The sequence below is a fragment of the Oncorhynchus kisutch genome, linkage group LG15 (genome assembly GCF_002021735.2).
Source record: "Oncorhynchus kisutch isolate 150728-3 linkage group LG15, Okis_V2, whole genome shotgun sequence".
Classification (NCBI taxonomy): Eukaryota; Metazoa; Chordata; class Actinopteri; order Salmoniformes; family Salmonidae; genus Oncorhynchus; species Oncorhynchus kisutch.
The window spans coordinates 25,980,812-26,002,812 of NC_034188.2; the positions used below are offsets into that span (position 1 = coordinate 25,980,812).

At 38.0% G+C, this 22,001-nt stretch overlaps 1 protein-coding gene across 1 annotated transcript; it reads left to right on the forward strand.

Annotated features, from left to right (window-relative positions):
* The first annotated feature begins 834 nt into the window (after positions 1-834).
* On the forward strand, positions 835-4,622 carry LOC109905998 (alpha-2Db adrenergic receptor). The gene has a single exon (XM_020503627.2). It carries the CDS (start codon positions 1,409-1,411, stop codon positions 2,705-2,707), a length of 1,299 nt encoding a protein of 432 aa, XP_020359216.1. The 5' UTR covers positions 835-1,408; the 3' UTR covers positions 2,708-4,622.
* The last annotated feature ends 17,379 nt before the right edge of the window (positions 4,623-22,001 follow it).

The window sequence follows — 22,001 nt, forward strand, 5'->3', positions numbered from 1 at the left end:
GAGAGAGGAGAATGTAGAGTGCGCAACATGTCATCACTGATAGGACAAATTAGGCATGCTTTTCTCTGTAAATTGAGACATCCTTATTCAAAACATAGCTAAGTTACTGTTCAGCTTCCATCTCTTTATTATCAGCTCAGCATTGCATGATGACTGAAGTTCAAGTAGTGAAAACGAACACTATGAAAGCATTTTAAAAACCTGTGACATTGTAAAAACTGTTTAGTCCTTATTTGTTTGTCCCTAATCTCCTACTATCATCATCATGTAGATGATGATCCTAAACATAGTCCATTGTCTGGCCCTGAAGCTGCTATGCCTTGAACCTTACACACCATACCATCATATGATCCAGTCAGCAGACACATTGTCTCCTGCTTAAATGATCTCACTTTCCAGTCATGAACCTCACCTCAAGTCAACATACCAGCATACCAACATGCCATTCATGCTGTTCTCCATTTGTTATCAAAATGAAATAATGGATGCTAATAACAGTTGATGGTTAAATTATTCTTATGTTTATGAATCAACTTCCATTACCATCTGTAGGTGGGCTGTAATGGCTTTCTTTCTGTGCATGAGAGCTGAATAAAGAACCAATTAGGTCATTCTACGAGCAGTCTCCCTTCAACTGTTCCTTATCCAAAGTAAACTCAGACGGTCGGACCTCTCTCTCTCTCTCTCTCTCTCTCTCTCTCTCTCTCTCTGTCTCTCTCTCTCTCTCTCTCTCTCTCTCTCTCTCGCTCTGTCTCTCTCCCTCTCTCTCTCTCTCTCTCTCTCTCTCTCTCTCTCTTTCTGTCTCGCTAAGCTTGGAGATGGGTTGGTCTTAGGAGTGATATCACCCACTTCACTCCTGCATGCACACATATACCACGAGAAGTGTCTCCATCTCGCAACGTGTGCTGCCCCTTGTGCTTCATGGAGGACACTCTTTTAACAAAACAACATACAGCACTGCGCACGAGACCGACAGAGAGATAACAGAAACAAAATGTTTTGATGCTGCTGGAATATCACCCTAATATGGAGACTTACTCATTTGGATTCCGGACTTCGTAGTAGAAAAAACTTACTCAATATGCTGTGAGTACAGAGCAGGGAGCTGTTACCGAGCACGGAGCTGTTACCGAGCACGGAGCTGTTACCAAGCACGGAGCTGTTGCGGACCCTCCTCTATGGAACTGAAGATGAGGGCAGCTCGCCAGGACGCTGAGGGTCCTCACGTATTTGACCTATGTGCTCTAGGCTATATCTGTTCCCTGATCACACAACCTAGTGTACAGCGTGTCTCCATTGATTAAATGCTTTAAGACTAATGACTTGATCAACAATTGAATGCATCCAAGTTAAGCTGTTTGGGGGTGGAAAGGCGCACGCTATAAATAACCCAGGAGAAGATGTGTTTATGATGGATGTAGCCAAGTTTATCACCGTTACCTACAACACCTTGCAGGATGCCAACTCCTCGAGCGCACCGAGACCTCTCCCGCACACGGAGCTGGGCTCTGCGCTCATCATACTGCTGGTGACCGTGATCATTCTGGTCACCATCGTTGGTAACGTGCTGGTCATCGTGGCCGTGCTCACCAGCAGGGCTCTCCGCGCGCCCCAGAACCTTTTCCTGGTCTCCCTGGCATGCGCGGACATCCTCGTAGCCACACTGGTCATCCCGTTCTCCCTTGCCAATGAGGTCATGGGTTACTGGTACTTTGGGAGCCCCTGGTGCGCCTTTTATCTGGCACTGGATGTACTCTTCTGTACCTCGTCTATAGTCCACCTGTGCGCCATCAGTCTGGACCGCTACTGGTCCGTCACCAAGGCAGTGAGCTATAATCTGAAGCGGACTCCCAAGCGTATCAAGTCCATGATAGCCATGGTGTGGGTCATCTCCGCCGTCATCTCCTTTCCGCCTCTTATCATGACCAAGCATGATGAGCATGAGTGTCTGTTAAACAACGAGACCTGGTACATCCTGTCCTCTTGCCTCGTGTCCTTCTTTGCCCCGGGCCTCATCATGATCCTAGTCTACTGTAAGATCTATAAAGTGGCCAAGCAGCGCTCTTCCACGGTGTTCGTGGCTAAAAATGGCCTGGAGAGGCAGCCCTCCCAGTCAGAGACGTGCTTCATGAGGAAGGAGCGGATGGAGATAGAGAGCCCCAGTAGCCAGAGCTCCGAGGACCACCACAGGCAGGAGGAGCTGGATGATATCGACCTGGAGGAGAGCTGCTGTGCATCGGACAAACCCCGTAACCACCGCTTCTCCAAGCGAATGAAGGTGGAGGGCTCGGACTGCTGCCCACGCCAGAGCTCCCGCCTATCTTGGGCCTCGGCGCGCGCCACGCAGCTTTTCCAAGACCCTAAAAATGCCGCCAACCCCGCCCTGGCAGCCCAGCGGCAGCACCTTGCGGCGGCCTCATCCAAGACCAAAGTGGCCCAGATGCGTGAGAAGCGATTCACGTTCGTGCTCGCCGTGGTGATGGGGGTGTTTGTGCTCTGCTGGTTCCCCTTCTTCTTCACATATAGCCTGCACGCAATCTGCAGGGAGAGCTGCTACATCCCCGGTGCGCTCTTCAACACCTTCTTCTGGATTGGTTACTGTAACAGCTCCGTGAACCCTATCATATATACCATTTTCAACAGGGATTTCCGTAAGGCGTTTAAGAAAATAGTTTGCCGGACTTCAAAACGCACTAATGCCACTTGAAAAGAAGGGTCACTTTGATGGCCATGACTGATTGACTGTGCTTCACTGCTCATCGTATCCAGCGCTCAGCCCTACACCTCTGAATGACTATTAGTTTCAAAATGAACTTTTATATGTAAATAATATGATGATATCATATCAAAATATCTCGTGTTGTGCACCAATATGTGAATATTAGAAACAATGTACAGAGGGAATAGGATGTATTAAACAAAAGTAAAATATATATATTGTCATAGATGCTTTAATATGACTACTGAATCATATTGTCCCCTGCTTTCAAAGTTAAGAATTCATTTAATATTCAGTGATGTAGCTAAGGTATGTAGGCCAAAGCATAATAATTCCAGCACCTTTGTACAACCCGTTCTTTTCTGTACTGTAATTAATATTTTATGTCCCATCTAGATAAAAAAAAAATGATAATTTAGTTCAGAGTAAAAATGATGTCATGAACCCAGATTGCAGAGCTGATAAAGCTGTGTGGGGCGCTGGGTGTTTTAGAATCTAAACATGAATCATTCATCACACTGTCGTCAAAAAGGAATGAGAGTCAGAACAGTGGTGTAGTGTCTACTTTTGATGAGTAGCCTATCCTAAATGATTACAAATGACTGCAATTGCTTGGTCGAGTTTGACAGAGGTGTCAAAATGTAAAGATTTTATTTCTGTATTTTTTTAAACAATACAAAACATACACATACAAACAACAACATAGCGATGCACACAAACATCCACATCACTCCTGCCCAGACACACCTGCTCACATACTCAGCTCCTGCGCCCATATCACGAGCCGCCACATGGACTCAAACTGCACCATGTTGTTTCTCTCCGTCGCCCACGCACTTTCAACATTTAGATAATACAGCATTTGACCTTTCCATTGTGTTAACGACAGAGGATTGGTTGATTTCCAGAAGTTTTTTCAAGATGATTGACGAGAAAAGTATCGTCCAACCCATCGGGGATCTCACTGCATCCTCATAATTAGATGTAGTTTTCAGTCTATTTAAAAGAAATCTAAAATGTTATTGATTACAACTTCTGTCAGACGGGTTTGAGTGGACCTCAGGTCTACCTCATTGCTGAACCCCCAAAACCCAGGCACTGCTGTCCATGGGGCTGAAACATGCACTCTACACTGCTGGCACTATGCTGTGTGAGGAATGCATTGGCATGGCATATTCTATGGTTTACAAAACCACCTATCAAAATATGAGTGTGCCTCTTTTAGATACTTGTAGACAATGTGTGTAAACAGGTAGATCGATCACACTTTACACTTGTTATATTATTTTTATCCTAATGAGAAAGGAAGATCATGAGAATTTACCTATGGTTTGAGACGTCTTGTATCATAATTATAATCTAACATTTTTCCAAAATATAGCGTGTGTGCATTTGTGTGTGTGAGAAAGGAAGTGAGGAAAATATTAGATTAAACATGTTTTAGTTGGTCTACTACTTCCTCTTCTGTGTTTTGATTGTCATCGGCTTTGTGCGCAGGCAGACCTCCAGTGACATGGAACCACTGTGTATTGGTTCAACAATGGCTTAACGTCCCTTACCAAGCTTAAATCCTTAATCCTCTTTGTTCTGTATGATATTGCAATATAAGGCTTAAATGGCTTAGTCTAATTAAACAGTAGGCTGAATGCCTCTACTTTGGATTACAACTGTTCATCTACCTTTAAAAAAAAAAAATCCAACCGCAAAGCCTCTGGCGTTTATAGCATGACAAATTAATCCACAACTGGCCATGTTGCAGACGTGAGCCACATGACAGTGATGTCAAGGAAGATGTGATTCAGATCTCCAGATGTGGCAAATCTGGGGACTGAAAACTAATGTTGTCATATCATGCATCACAAAGAGAGAAGGGTTAAACAAATGGAGATGCAGAGACTGAGAAATTCCATTTGGAGGAAATGGGCTAGCCACTCCAAGGCTGTGGTTTTAATTCCCAGACAGGCAACATATAGAACCTCTGTTCTATAGATTTTTTTTATTTTACCAGGCAAGTCAGTTAAGAACAAATTCTTATTTTCAATGACGGCCTAGGAACAGTGGGTTAACTGGCTCTTCAGGGGTAGAACGACATATTTGTATCTTGTCAGCTCGGGGGTTTGAACTTGCAACCTTCCGGTTACTAGTCCAACGCTCTAACCACTAGGCTACCCTGCCGCCCCCAATAGCTGATCAGAACTTATTACACTTGACCTGGGTCACGTTTCATGTTGGATCGGTCATGACAAAGAGGATGTAAGTCCAAATGCAGTGTTATAGGCCAAGGTTTCCCAAACTCGGTCCTTGGGACTCCAAGGGGTGCACATTTAGGTTTTTGCCCTAGCACAACACAGCTGATTCAAATAAATCAAAGATTGATGATGAGTTGATTATTTGAATCAGCTGTGTAGTTCTGGAACAAAAAAAAACAAAAAAACAGACCTTGGGTTCCTTGTACGTGAGACATTGCGCTATTCCTCTATGAGAAACGCAGAATGTGGTCAGGGAGAGGGAAGTTATCTTGGTTCTATTGTCTGAGAAATAAATACACTATTTTTATCCACTGAGGAATGTCTTCAAAGTCCCCATGCCATCAGATGTATGGGCTTGATGCCAAAAACACTGAGCTGTTCTAACAGTATATAAGAGTAACACTGAGTAGTACTAACAGCATATAACATTAACACTGAGCTGTACTAATGTTATATAACAATAACACTGAGCTGTACTAACAGTATATAATAGAAACACTGAGCTACACTGATGGTATACAACATTAACACTGAGCTGTACTCACGGTATATAACAGAAACACTGAGCTGTACTCACGGTATATAACAGTAACACTGAGCTGTACTCACGGTATATAACAGTAACACTGAGCTGTACTAACGGTATATAACAGAAACACTGAGCTGTACTAACGGTATATAACAATAACACTGTGCTATACTAACAGTATATAACAGAAACACTGAGCTATACTAATGGTATATAACAGTAACACTGAGCTGTACTAACGGTATATAACATTAACACTGAGATGTACTAACGGTATATAACAGAAACACTGAGCAGTACTAATGTTATATAACGATAACACTGAGCTGTACTAACGGTATATAACAGAAACACTGAGCTGTACTAACGGTATATAACAATAACACTGAGCTGTACTAACGGTATATAACATTAACACTGAGCTGTACTAACAGTATATAACAGTAACACTGAGCTGTACTAACGGTATATAACAGAAACACTGAGCTGTACTAACGGTATATAACAATAACACTGAGCTGTACTAACGGTATATAACAGTAACACTGAGCTGAACTAACGGTATATAACAGAAACACTGAGCTGTACTAACGGTATATAACAGAAACACTGAGCTGTACTAACGGTATATAACAGAAACACTGAGCTGTACTCACGGTATATAACAGTAACACTGAGCTGTACTAACGGTATATAACAGAAACACTGAGCTGTACTAACGGTATATAACAGAAACACTGAGCTGTACTCACGGTATATAACAGTAACACTGAGCTGTACTAACGGTATATAACAGAAACACTGAGCAGTACTACTGTTATATAACAGTAACACTGGGCTGTACTAACGGTATAACAGTGACACTGAGCTGTACTAACAGTATATAACAATAACACTGAGCTGTACTAACAGTATATAACAATAACACTGGGCTGTACTAACAGTATATAACAGTGACACTGAGCTGTACTAACAGTATATAACATTAACACTGAGCTGTACTAACGGTATATAACAATAACACTGAGCTGTACTAACAGTATATAACAATAACACTGAGCTGTCTAACGGTATATAACAGTGACACTGAGCTGTACTAACAGTATATAACAGTAACACTGAGCTGTACTAACGGTATATAACAATAACACTGAGCTGTACTAACGGTGTATAACAGTAACACTGAGCTGTACTTATGGTATATAACAGTAACACTGAGCTGTACTAACGGTGTATAACAGTAACACTGAGCTGTACTAACAGTGTATAACAGTAACATTGAGCTGTACTCACGGTATATAACAGTAACACTGAGCTGTACTCACGGTATACAACAGAAACACTGAGCTGTACTCACGGTATAACAGTGACACTGAGCTGTACTAACAGTATATAACAATAACACTGAGCTGTACTAACAGTATATAACAATAACACTGGGCTGTACTAACAGTATATAACAGTGACACTGAGCTGTACTAACAGTATATAACATTAACACTGAGCTGTACTAACGGTATATAACAATAACACTGAGCTGTACTAACAGTATATAACAATAACACTGAGCTGTCTAACGGTATATAACAGTGACACTGAGCTGTACTAACAGTATATAACAGTAACACTGAGCTGTACTAACGGTATATAACAATAACACTGAGCTGTACTCACGGTATATAACAGTAACACTGAGCTGTACTCACGGTATACAACAGTAACACTGAGCTGTACTAACGGTATATAACAATAACACTGAGGTGTAATAACAGCATATAAAACTCACACTGAACTGTACTAATGTTAAATAACAGTAACACTGGGCTGTACTAACGGTATATAACAATAACACTGAGGTGTAATAACAGCATATAAAACTCACACTGAACTGTACTAATGTTAAATAACAGTAACACTGAGCTGTACTAATGGTATATAACAATAACACTGAGGTGTAATAACAGCATATAAAACTCACACTGAACTGTACTAATGTTAAATAACAGAAACACTGAGCTGTACTAACGGTATATAACAGAAACACTGAGCTGTACTAACGGTATATAACAGAAACACTGAGCTGTACTCACGGTATATAACAGTAACACTGAGCTGTACTAACGGTATATAACAGAAACACTGAGCTGTACTAACGGTATATAACAGAAACACTGAGCTGTACTCACGGTATATAACAGTAACACTGAGCTGTACTAACGGTATATAACAGAAACACTGAGCAGTACTACTGTTATATAACAGTAACACTGGGCTGTACTAACGGTATAACAGTGACACTGAGCTGTACTAACAGTATATAACAATAACACTGAGCTGTACTAACAGTATATAACAATAACACTGGGCTGTACTAACAGTATATAACAGTGACACTGAGCTGTACTAACAGTATATAACATTAACACTGAGCTGTAATAACGGTATATAACAATAACACTGAGCTGTACTAACAGTATATAACAATAACACTGAGTTGTCTAACGGTATATAACAGTGACACTGAGCTGTACTAACGGTATATAACAATAACACTGAGCTGTACTAACGGTGTATAACAGTAACACTGAGCTGTACTTATGGTATATAACAGTAACACTGAGCTGTACTAACGGTGTATAACAGTAACACTGAGCTGTACTAACAGTGTATAACAGTAACATTGAGCTGTACTCACGGTATATAACAGTAACACTGAGCTGTACTCACGGTATACAACAGAAACACTGAGCTGTACTCACGGTATAACAGTGACACTGAGCTGGACTAACAGTATATAACAATAACACTGAGCTGTACTAACAGTATATAACAATAACACTGGGCTGTACTAACAGTATATAACAGTGACACTGAGGTGTACTAACAGTATATAACAATAACACTGAGCTGTACTAACGGTATATAACAATAACACTGAGCTGTACTCACAGTATATAACAATTACACTGAGCTGTCTAACGGTATATAACAGTGACACTGAGCTGTACTAACGGTATATAACAGTAACACTGAGCTGTACTAACGGTATATAACAGAAACACTGAGCTGTACTAACGGTATATAACAGAAACACTGAGCTGTACTCACGGTATAACAGTGACACTGAGCTGTACTAACAGTATATAACAATAACACTGAGCTGTACTAACAGTATATAACAATTACACTGGGCTGTACTAACAGTATATAACAGTGACACTGAGCTGTACTAACAGTATATAACATTAACACTGAGCTGTACTAACGGTATATAACAATAACACTGAGCTGTACTAACAGTATATAACAATAACACTGAGCTGTCTAACGGTATATAACAGTGACACTGAGCTGTACTAACAGTATATAACAGTAACACTGAGCTGTACTAACGGTATATAACAATAACACTGAGCTGTACTCACGGTATATAACAGTAACACTGAGCTGTACTCACGGTATACAACAGTAACACTGAGCTGTACTAACGGTATATAACAATAACACTGAGGTGTAATAACAGCATATAAAACTCACACTGAACTGTACTAATGTTAAATAACAGTAACACTGAGCTGTACTAATGGTATATAACAATAACACTGAGGTGTAATAACAGCATATAAAACTCACACTGAACTGTACTAATGTTAAATAACAGTAACACTGAGCTGTACTAATGGTATATAACAGTAACACTGAGCTGAACTAACGGTATATAACAGAAACACTGAGCTGTACTAACGGTATATAACAGAAACACTGAGCTTTACTAACGGTATATAACAGAAACACTGAGCTGTACTAACGGTATATAACAGAAACACTGAGCTGTACTTACGGTATATAACAGTAACACTGAGCTGTACTAACGGTATATAACAGAAACACTGAGCTGTACTAACGGTATATAACAGAAACACTGAGCTGTACTCACGGTATATAACAGTAACACTGAGCTGTACTAACGGTATATAACAGAAACACTGAGCAGTACTAATGTTATATAACAGTAACACTGGGCTGTACTAACGGTATAACAGTGACACTGAGCTGTACTAACAGTAAATAACAATAACACTGAGCTGTACTAACAGTATATAACAATAACACTGGGCTGTACTAACAGTATATAACAGTGACACTGAGCTGTACTAACAGTATATAACATTAACACTGAGCTGTACTAACGGTATATAACAATAACACTGAGCTGTACTAACAGTATATAACAATAACACTGAGCTGTCTAACGGTATATAACAGTGACACTGAGCTGTACTAACAGTATATAACAGTAACACTGAGCTGTACTAACGGTATATAACAATAACACTGAGCTGTACTCACAGTATATAACAATTACACTGAGCTGTCTAACGGTATATAACAGTGACACTGAGCTGTACTAACGGTATATAACAGTAACACTGAGCAATACTAACGGTATATAACAGAAACACTGAGCTGTACTAACGGTATATAACAGAAACACTGAGCTGTACTCACGGTATAACAGTGACACTGAGCTGTACTAACAGTATATAACAATAACACTGAGCTGTACTAACAGTATATAACAATAACACTGGGCTGTACTAACAGTATATAACAGTGACACTGAGCTGTACTAACAGTATATAACATTAACACTGAGCTGTACTAACGGTATATAACAATAACACTGAGCTGTACTAACAGTATATAACAATAACACTGAGCTGTCTAACGGTATATAACAGTGACACTGAGCTGTACTAACAGTATATAACAGTAACACTGAGCTGTACTAACGGTATATAACAATAACACTGAGCTGTACTCACGGTATATAACAGTAACACTGAGCTGTACTCACGGTATACAACAGTAACACTGAGCTGTACTAACGGTATATAACAATAACACTGAGGTGTAATAACAGCATATAAAACTCACACTGAACTGTACTAATGTTAAATAACAGTAACACTGGGCTGTACTAACGGTATATAACAATAACACTGAGGTGTAATAACAGCATATAAAACTCACACTGAACTGTACTAATGTTAAATAACAGTAACACTGAGCTGTACTAATGGTATATAACAATAACACTGAGGTGTAATAACAGCATATAAAACTCACACTGAACTGTACTAATGTTAAATAACAGTAACACTGAGCTGTACTAATGGTATATAACAGTAACACTGAGCTGAACTAACGGTATATAACAGAAACACTGAGCTGTACTAACGGTATATAACAGAAACACTGAGCTGTACTAACGGTATATAACAGAAACACTGAGCTGTACTAACGGTATATAACAGAAACACTGAGCTGTACTCACGGTATATAACAGTAACACTGAGCTGTACTAACGGTATATAACAGAACACTGAGCTGTACTAACGGTATATAACAGAAACACTGAGCTGTACTCACAGTATATAACAGTAACACTGAGCTGTACTAACGGTATATAACAGAAACACTGAGCAGTACTAATGTTATATAACAGTAACACTGGGCTGTACTAATGGTATAACAGTGACACTGAGCTGTACTAACAGTACATAACAATAACACTGAGCTGTACTAACAGTATATAACAATAACACTGGGCTGTACTAACAGTATATAACAGTGACACTGAGCTGTACTAACAGTATATAACATTAACACTGAGCTGTACTAACGGTATATAACAATAACACTGAGTTGTTCTCACAGTATATAACAATTACACTGAGCTGTCTAACGGTATATAACAGTGACACTGAGCTGTACTAACGGTATATAACAGTAACACTGAGCTGTACTAACGGTATATAACAGAAACACTGAGCTGTACTAACGGTATATAACAGAAAACACTGAGCTGTACTCACGGTATAACAGTGACACTGAGCTGTACTAACAGTATATAACAATAACACTGAGCTGTACTAACAGTATATAACAATAACACTGGGCTGTACTAACAGTATATAACAGTGACACTGAGCTGTACTAACAGTATATAACATTAACACTGAGCTGTACTAACGGGATATAACAATAACACTGAGCTGTACTAACGGTATATAACAATAACACTGAGCTGTCTAACGGTATATAACAGTGACACTGAGCTGTACTAACAGTATATAACAGTAACACTGAGCTGTACTAACGGTATATAACAATAACACTGAGCTGTACTCACGGTATATAACAGTAACACTGAGCTGTACTCACGGTATACAACAGTAACACTGAGCTGTACTAACGGTATATAACAATAACACTGAGGTGTAATAACAGCATATAAAACTCACACTGAACTGTACTAATGTTAAATAACAGTAACACTGAGCTGTACTAATGGTATATAACAATAACACTGAGGTGTAATAACAGCATATAAAACTCACACTGAACTGTACTAATGTTAAATAACAGTAACACTGAGCTGTACTAATGGTATATAACAGTAACACTGAGCTGAACTAACGGTATATAACAGAAACACTGAGCTGTACTAACGGTATATAACAGAAACACTGAGCTGTACTAACGGTATATAACAGAAACCACTGAGCTGTACTAACGGTATATAACAGAAACACTGAGCTGTACTCACGGTATATAACAGTAACACTGAGCTGTACTAATGGTATATAACAGAAACACTGAGCTGTACTAACGGTATATAACAGAAACACTGAGCTGTACTCACGGTATATAACAGTAACACTGAGCTGTACTCACGGTATAACAGTGACACTGAGCTGGACTAACAGTATATAACAATAACACTGAGCTGTACTAACAGTATATAACAGAAACACTGAGCTGTACTCACGGTATACAACAGAAACACTGAGCTGTACTCACGGTATAACAGTGACACTGAGCTGGACTAACAGTATATAACAATAACACTGAGCTGTACTAACAGTATATAACAATAACACTGGGCTGTACTAACAGTATATAACAGTGACACTGAGGTGTACTAACAGTATATAACAATAACACTGAGCTGTACTAACGGTATATAACAATAACACTGAGCTGTACTCACAGTATATAACAATTACACTGAGCTGTCTAACGGTATATAACAGTGACACTGAGCTGTACTAACGGTATATAACAGTAACACTGAGCTGTACTAACGGTATATAACAGAAACACTGAGCTGTACTAACGGTATATAACAGAAACACTGAGCTGTACTCACGGTATAACAGTGACACTGAGCTGTACTAACAGTATATAACAATAACACTGAGCTGTACTAACAGTATATAACAATTACACTGGGCTGTACTAACAGTATATAACAGTGACACTGAGCTGTACTAACAGTATATAACATTAACACTGAGCTGTACTAACGGTATATAACAATAACACTGAGCTGTACTAACAGTATATAACAATAACACTGAGCTGTCTAACGGTATATAACAGTGACACTGAGCTGTACTAACAGTATATAACAGTAACACTGAGCTGTACTAACGGTATATAACAATAACACTGAGCTGTACTCACGGTATATAACAGTAACACTGAGCTGTACTCACGGTATACAACAGTAACACTGAGCTGTACTAACGGTATATAACAATAACACTGAGGTGTAATAACAGCATATAAAACTCACACTGAACTGTACTAATGTTAAATAACAGTAACACTGAGCTGTACTAATGGTATATAACAATAACACTGAGGTGTAATAACAGCATATAAAACTCACACTGAACTGTACTAATGTTAAATAACAGTAACACTGAGCTGTACTAATGGTATATAACAGTAACACTGAGCTGAACTAACGGTATATAACAGAAACACTGAGCTGTACTAACGGTATATAACAGAAACACTGAGCTTTACTAACGGTATATAACAGAAACACTGAGCTGTACTAACGGTATATAACAGAAACACTGAGCTGTACTTACGGTATATAACAGTAACACTGAGCTGTACTAACGGTATATAACAGAAACACTGAGCTGTACTAACGGTATATAACAGAAACACTGAGCTGTACTCACGGTATATAACAGTAACACTGAGCTGTACTAACGGTATATAACAGAAACACTGAGCAGTACTAATGTTATATAACAGTAACACTGGGCTGTACTAACGGTATAACAGTGACACTGAGCTGTACTAACAGTAAATAACAATAACACTGAGCTGTACTAACAGTATATAACAATAACACTGGGCTGTACTAACAGTATATAACAGTGACACTGAGCTGTACTAACAGTATATAACATTAACACTGAGCTGTACTAACGGTATATAACAATAACACTGAGCTGTACTAACAGTATATAACAATAACACTGAGCTGTCTAACGGTATATAACAGTGACACTGAGCTGTACTAACAGTATATAACAGTAACACTGAGCTGTACTAACGGTATATAACAATAACACTGAGCTGTACTCACAGTATATAACAATTACACTGAGCTGTCTAACGGTATATAACAGTGACACTGAGCTGTACTAACGGTATATAACAGTAACACTGAGCAATACTAACGGTATATAACAGAAACACTGAGCTGTACTAACGGTATATAACAGAAACACTGAGCTGTACTCACGGTATAACAGTGACACTGAGCTGTACTAACAGTATATAACAATAACACTGAGCTGTACTAACAGTATATAACAATAACACTGGGCTGTACTAACAGTATATAACAGTGACACTGAGCTGTACTAACAGTATATAACATTAACACTGAGCTGTACTAACGGTATATAACAATAACACTGAGCTGTACTAACAGTATATAACAATAACACTGAGCTGTCTAACGGTATATAACAGTGACACTGAGCTGTACTAACAGTATATAACAGTAACACTGAGCTGTACTAACGGTATATAACAATAACACTGAGCTGTACTCACGGTATATAACAGTAACACTGAGCTGTACTCACGGTATACAACAGTAACACTGAGCTGTACTAACGGTATATAACAATAACACTGAGGTGTAATAACAGCATATAAAACTCACACTGAACTGTACTAATGTTAAATAACAGTAACACTGGGCTGTACTAACGGTATATAACAATAACACTGAGGTGTAATAACAGCATATAAAACTCACACTGAACTGTACTAATGTTAAATAACAGTAACACTGAGCTGTACTAATGGTATATAACAATAACACTGAGGTGTAATAACAGCATATAAAACTCACACTGAACTGTACTAATGTTAAATAACAGTAACACTGAGCTGTACTAATGGTATATAACAGTAACACTGAGCTGAACTAACGGTATATAACAGAAACACTGAGCTGTACTAACGGTATATAACAGAAACACTGAGCTGTACTAACGGTATATAACAGAAACACTGAGCTGTACTAACGGTATATAACAGAAACACTGAGCTGTACTCACGGTATATAACAGTAACACTGAGCTGTACTAACGGTATATAACAGAAACACTGAGCTGTACTAACGGTATATAACAGAAACACTGAGCTGTACTCACGGTATATAACAGTAACACTGAGCTGTACTAACGGTATATAACAGAAACACTGAGCAGTACTAATGTTATATAACAGTAACACTGGGCTGTACTAATGGTATAACAGTGACACTGAGCTGTACTAACAGTACATAACAATAACACTGAGCTGTACTAACAGTATATAACAATAACACTGGGCTGTACTAACAGTATATAACAGTGACACTGAGCTGTACTAACAGTATATAACATTAACACTGAGCTGTACTAACGGTATATAACAATAACACTGAGTTGTTCTCACAGTATATAACAATTACACTGAGCTGTCTAACGGTATATAACAGTGACACTGAGCTGTACTAACGGTATATAACAGTAACACTGAGCTGTACTAACGGTATATAACAGAAACACTGAGCTGTACTAACGGTATATAACAGAAACACTGAGCTGTACTCACGGTATAACAGTGACACTGAGCTGTACTAACAGTATATAACAATAACACTGAGCTGTACTAACAGTATATAACAATAACACTGGGCTGTACTAACAGTATATAACAGTGACACTGAGCTGTACTAACAGTATATAACATTAACACTGAGCTGTACTAACGGGATATAACAATAACACTGAGCTGTACTAACGGTATATAACAATAACACTGAGCTGTCTAACGGTATATAACAGTGACACTGAGCTGTACTAACAGTATATAACAGTAACACTGAGCTGTACTAACGGTATATAACAATAACACTGAGCTGTACTCACGGTATATAACAGTAACACTGAGCTGTACTCACGGTATACAACAGTAACACTGAGCTGTACTAACGGTATATAACAATAACACTGAGGTGTAATAACAGCATATAAAACTCACACTGAACTGTACTAATGTTAAATAACAGTAACACTGAGCTGTACTAATGGTATATAACAATAACACTGAGGTGTAATAACAGCATATAAAACTCACACTGAACTGTACTAATGTTAAATAACAGTAACACTGAGCTGTACTAATGGTATATAACAGTAACACTGAGCTGAACTAACGGTATATAACAGAAACACTGAGCTGTACTAACGGTATATAACAGAAACACTGAGCTGTACTAACGGTATATAACAGAAACACTGAGCTGTACTAACGGTATATAACAGAAACACTGAGCTGTACTCACGGTATATAACAGTAACACTGAGCTGTACTAACGGTATATAACAGAAACACTGAGCTGTACTAACGGTATATAACAGAAACACTGAGCTGTACTCACGGTATATAACAGTAACACTGAGCTGTACTAATGGTATATAACAGAAACACTGAGCAGTACTAATGTTATATAACAGTAACACTGGGCTGTACTAACGGTATAACAGTGACACTGAGCTGTACTAACAGTATATAACAATAACACTGAGCTGTACTAACAGTATATAACAATAACACTGGGCTGTACTAACAGTATATAACAGTGACACTGAGCTGTACTAACAGTATATAACATTAACACTGAGCTGTACTAACGGTATATAACAATAACACTGAGCTGTACTCACAGTATATAACAATTACACTGAGCTGTCTAACGGTATATAACAGTGACACTGAGCTGTACTAACGGTATATAACAGTAACACTGAGCTGTACTAACAGTATATAACAATAACACTGAGCTGTACTAACAGTATATAACAATAACACTGGGCTGTACTAACAGTATATAACAGTGACACTGAGCTGTACTAACAGTATATAACATTAACACTGAGCTGTACTAACGGTATATAACAATAACACTGAGCTGTACTAACGGTATATAACAATAACACTGAGCTGTCTAACGGTATATAACAGTGACACTGAGCTGTACTAACAGTATATAACAGTAACACTGAGCTGTACTAACGGTATATAACAATAACACTGAGCTGTACTCACGGTATATAACAGTAACACTGAGCTGTACTCACGGTATACAACAGTAACACTGAGCTGTACTAACGGTATATAACAATAACACTGAGGTGTAATAACAGCATATAAAACTCACACTGAACTGTACTAATGTTAAATAACAGTAACACTGAGCTGTACTAATGGTATATAACAATAACACTGAGGTGTAATAACAGCATATAAAACTCACACTGAACTGTACTAATGTTAAATAACAGTAACACTGAGCTGTACTAATGGTATATAACAGTAACACTGAGCTGAACTAACGGTATATAACAGAAACACTGAGCTGTACTAACGGTATATAACAGAAACACTGAGCTGTACTAACGGTATATAACAGAAACACTGAGCTGTACTAACGGTATATAACAGAAACACTGAGCTGTACTCACGGTATATAACAGTAACACTGAGCTGTACTAATGGTATATAACAGAAACACTGAGCTGTACTAACGGTATATAACAGAAACACTGAGCTGTACTCACGGTATATAACAGTAACACTGAGCTGTACTAATGATATATAACAGAAACACTGAGCAGTACTAATGTTATATAACAGTAACACTGGGCTGTACTAACGGTATAACAGTGACACTGAGCTGTACTAACAGTATATAACATTAACACTGAGCTGTACTAACGGTATATAACAATAACACTGAGCTGTACTAACAGTATATAACAATAACACTGAGCTGTCTAACGGTATATAACAGTGACACTGAGCTGTACTAACAGTATATAACAGTAACACTGAGCTGTACTAACGGTATATAACAATAACACTGAGCTGTACTCACGGTATATAACAGTAACACTGAGCTGTACTCACGGTATACAACAGTAACACTGAGCTGTACTAACGGTATATAACAATAACACTGAGGTGTAATAACAGCATATAAAACTCACACTGAACTGTACTAATGTTAAATAACAGTAACACTGGGCTGTACTAACGGTATATAACAATAACACTGAGGTGTAATAACAGCATATAAAACTCACACTGAACTGTACTAATGTTAAATAACAGTAACACTGAGCTGTACTAATGGTATATAACAATAACACTGAGGTGTAATAACAGCATATAAAACTCACACTGAACTGTACTAATGTTAAATAACAGAAACACTGAGCTGTACTAACGGTATATAACAGAAACACTGAGCTGTACTAACGGTATATAACAGAAACACTGAGCTGTACTCACGGTATATAACAGTAACACTGAGCTGTACTAACGGTATATAACAGAAACACTGAGCTGTACTAACGGTATATAACAGAAACACTGAGCTGTACTCACGGTATATAACAGTAACACTGAGCTGTACTAACGGTATATAACAGAAACACTGAGCAGTACTACTGTTATATAACAGTAACACTGGGCTGTACTAACGGTATAACAGTGACACTGAGCTGTACTAACAGTATATAACAATAACACTGAGCTGTACTAACAGTATATAACAATAACACTGGGCTGTACTAACAGTATATAACAGTGACACTGAGCTGTACTAACAGTATATAACATTAACACTGAGCTGTAATAACGGTATATAACAATAACACTGAGCTGTACTAACAGTATATAACAATAACACTGAGTTGTCTAACGGTATATAACAGTGACACTGAGCTGTACTAACGGTATATAACAATAACACTGAGCTGTACTAACGGTGTATAACAGTAACACTGAGCTGTACTTATGGTATATAACAGTAACACTGAGCTGTACTAACGGTGTATAACAGTAACACTGAGCTGTACTAACAGTGTATAACAGTAACATTGAGCTGTACTCACGGTATATAACAGTAACACTGAGCTGTACTCACGGTATACAACAGAAACACTGAGCTGTACTCACGGTATAACAGTGACACTGAGCTGGACTAACAGTATATAACAATAACACTGAGCTGTACTAACAGTATATAACAATAACACTGGGCTGTACTAACAGTATATAACAGTGACACTGAGGTGTACTAACAGTATATAACAATAACACTGAGCTGTACTAACGGTATATAACAATAACACTGAGCTGTACTCACAGTATATAACAATTACACTGAGCTGTCTAACGGTATATAACAGTGACACTGAGCTGTACTAACGGTATATAACAGTAACACTGAGCTGTACTAACGGTATATAACAGAAACACTGAGCTGTACTAACGGTATATAACAGAAACACTGAGCTGTACTCACGGTATAACAGTGACACTGAGCTGTACTAACAGTATATAACAATAACACTGAGCTGTACTAACAGTATATAACAATTACACTGGGCTGTACTAACAGTATATAACAGTGACACTGAGCTGTACTAACAGTATATAACATTAACACTGAGCTGTACTAACGGTATATAACAATAACACTGAGCTGTACTAACAGTATATAACAATAACACTGAGCTGTCTAACGGTATATAACAGTGACACTGAGCTGTACTAACAGTATATAACAGTAACACTGAGCTGTACTAACGGTATATAACAATAACACTGAGCTGTACTCACGGTATATAACAGTAACACTGAGCTGTACTCACGGTATACAACAGTAACACTGAGCTGTACTAACGGTATATAACAATAACACTGAGGTGTAATAACAGCATATAAAACTCACACTGAACTGTACTAATGTTAAATAACAGTAACACTGAGCTGTACTAATGGTATATAACAATAACACTGAGGTGTAATAACAGCATATAAAACTCACACTGAACTGTACTAATGTTAAATAACAGTAACACTGAGCTGTACTAATGGTATATAACAGTAACACTGAGCTGAACTAACGGTATATAACAGAAACACTGAGCTGTACTAACGGTATATAACAGAAACACTGAGCTTTACTAACGGTATATAACAGAAACACTGAGCTGTACTAACGGTATATAACAGAAACACTGAGCTGTACTTACGGTATATAACAGTAACACTGAGCTGTACTAACGGTATATAACAGAAACACTGAGCTGTACTAACGGTATATAACAGAAACACTGAGCTGTACTCACGGTATATAACAGTAACACTGAGCTGTACTAACGGTATATAACAGAAACACTGAGCAGTACTAATGTTATATAACAGTAACACTGGGCTGTACTAACGGTATAACAGTGACACTGAGCTGTACTAACAGTAAATAACAATAACACTGAGCTGTACTAACAGTATATAACAATAACACTGGGCTGTACTAACAGTATATAACAGTGACACTGAGCTGTACTAACAGTATATAACATTAACACTGAGCTGTACTAACGGTATATAACAATAACACTGAGCTGTACTAACAGTATATAACAATAACACTGAGCTGTCTAACGGTATATAACAGTGACACTGAGCTGTACTAACAGTATATAACAGTAACACTGAGCTGTACTAACGGTATATAACAATAACACTGAGCTGTACTCACAGTATATAACAATTACACTGAGCTGTCTAACGGTATATAACAGTGACACTGAGCTGTACTAACGGTATATAAGAGTAACACTGAGCAATACTAACGGTATATAACAGAAACACTGAGCTGTACTAACGGTATATAACAGAAACACTGAGCTGTACTCACGGTATAACAGTGACACTGAGCTGTACTAACAGTATATAACAATAACACTGAGCTGTACTAACAGTATATAACAATAACACTGGGCTGTACTAACAGTATATAACAGTGACACTGAGCTGTACTAACAGTATATAACATTAACACTGAGCTGTACTAACGGTATATAACAATAACACTGAGCTGTACTAACAGTATATAACAATAACACTGAGCTGTCTAACGGTATATAACAGTGACACTGAGCTGTACTAACAGTATATAACAGTAACACTGAGCTGTACTAACGGTATATAACAATAACACTGAGCTGTACTCACGGTATATAACAGTAACACTGAGCTGTACTCACGGTATACAACAGTAACACTGAGCTGTACTAACGGTATATAACAATAACACTGAGGTGTAATAACAGCATATAAAACTCACACTGAACTGTACTAATGTTAAATAACAGTAACACTGGGCTGTACTAACGGTATATAACAATAACACTGAGGTGTAATAACAGCATATAAAACTCACACTGAACTGTACTAATGTTAAATAACAGTAACACTGAGCTGTACTAATGGTATATAACAATAACACTGAGGTGTAATAACAGCATATAAAACTCACACTGAACTGTACTAATGTTAAATAACAGTAACACTGAGCTGTACTAATGGTATATAACAGTAACACTGAGCTGAACTAACGGTATATAACAGAAACACTGAGCTGTACTAACGGTATATAACAGAAACACTGAGCTGTACTAACGGTATATAACAGAAACACTGAGCTGTACTAACGGTATATAACAGAAACACTGAGCTGTACTCACGGTATATAACAGTAACACTGAGCTGTACTAACGGTATATAACAGAAACACTGAGCTGTACTAACGGTATATAACAGAAACACTGAGCTGTACTCACGGTATATAACAGTAACACTGAGCTGTACTAACGGTATATAACAGAAACACTGAGCAGTACTAATGTTATATAACAGTAACACTGGGCTGTACTAATGGTATAACAGTGACACTGAGCTGTACTAACAGTACATAACAATAACACTGAGCTGTACTAACAGTATATAACAATAACACTGGGCTGTACTAACAGTATATAACAGTGACACTGAGCTGTACTAACAGTATATAACATTAACACTGAGCTGTACTAACGGTATATAACAATAACACTGAGTTGTTCTCACAGTATATAACAATTACACTGAGCTGTCTAACGGTATATAACAGTGACACTGAGCTGTACTAACGGTATATAACAGTAACACTGAGCTGTACTAACGGTATATAACAGAAACACTGAGCTGTACTAACGGTATATAACAGAAACAC

Bases quoted from the DNA above. Each gene is read 5' to 3' on its own strand.
- LOC109905998 (XM_020503627.2), top strand. From the start codon at position 1,409: ATGATGGATGTAGCCAAGTTTATCACCGTTACCTACAACACCTTGCAG.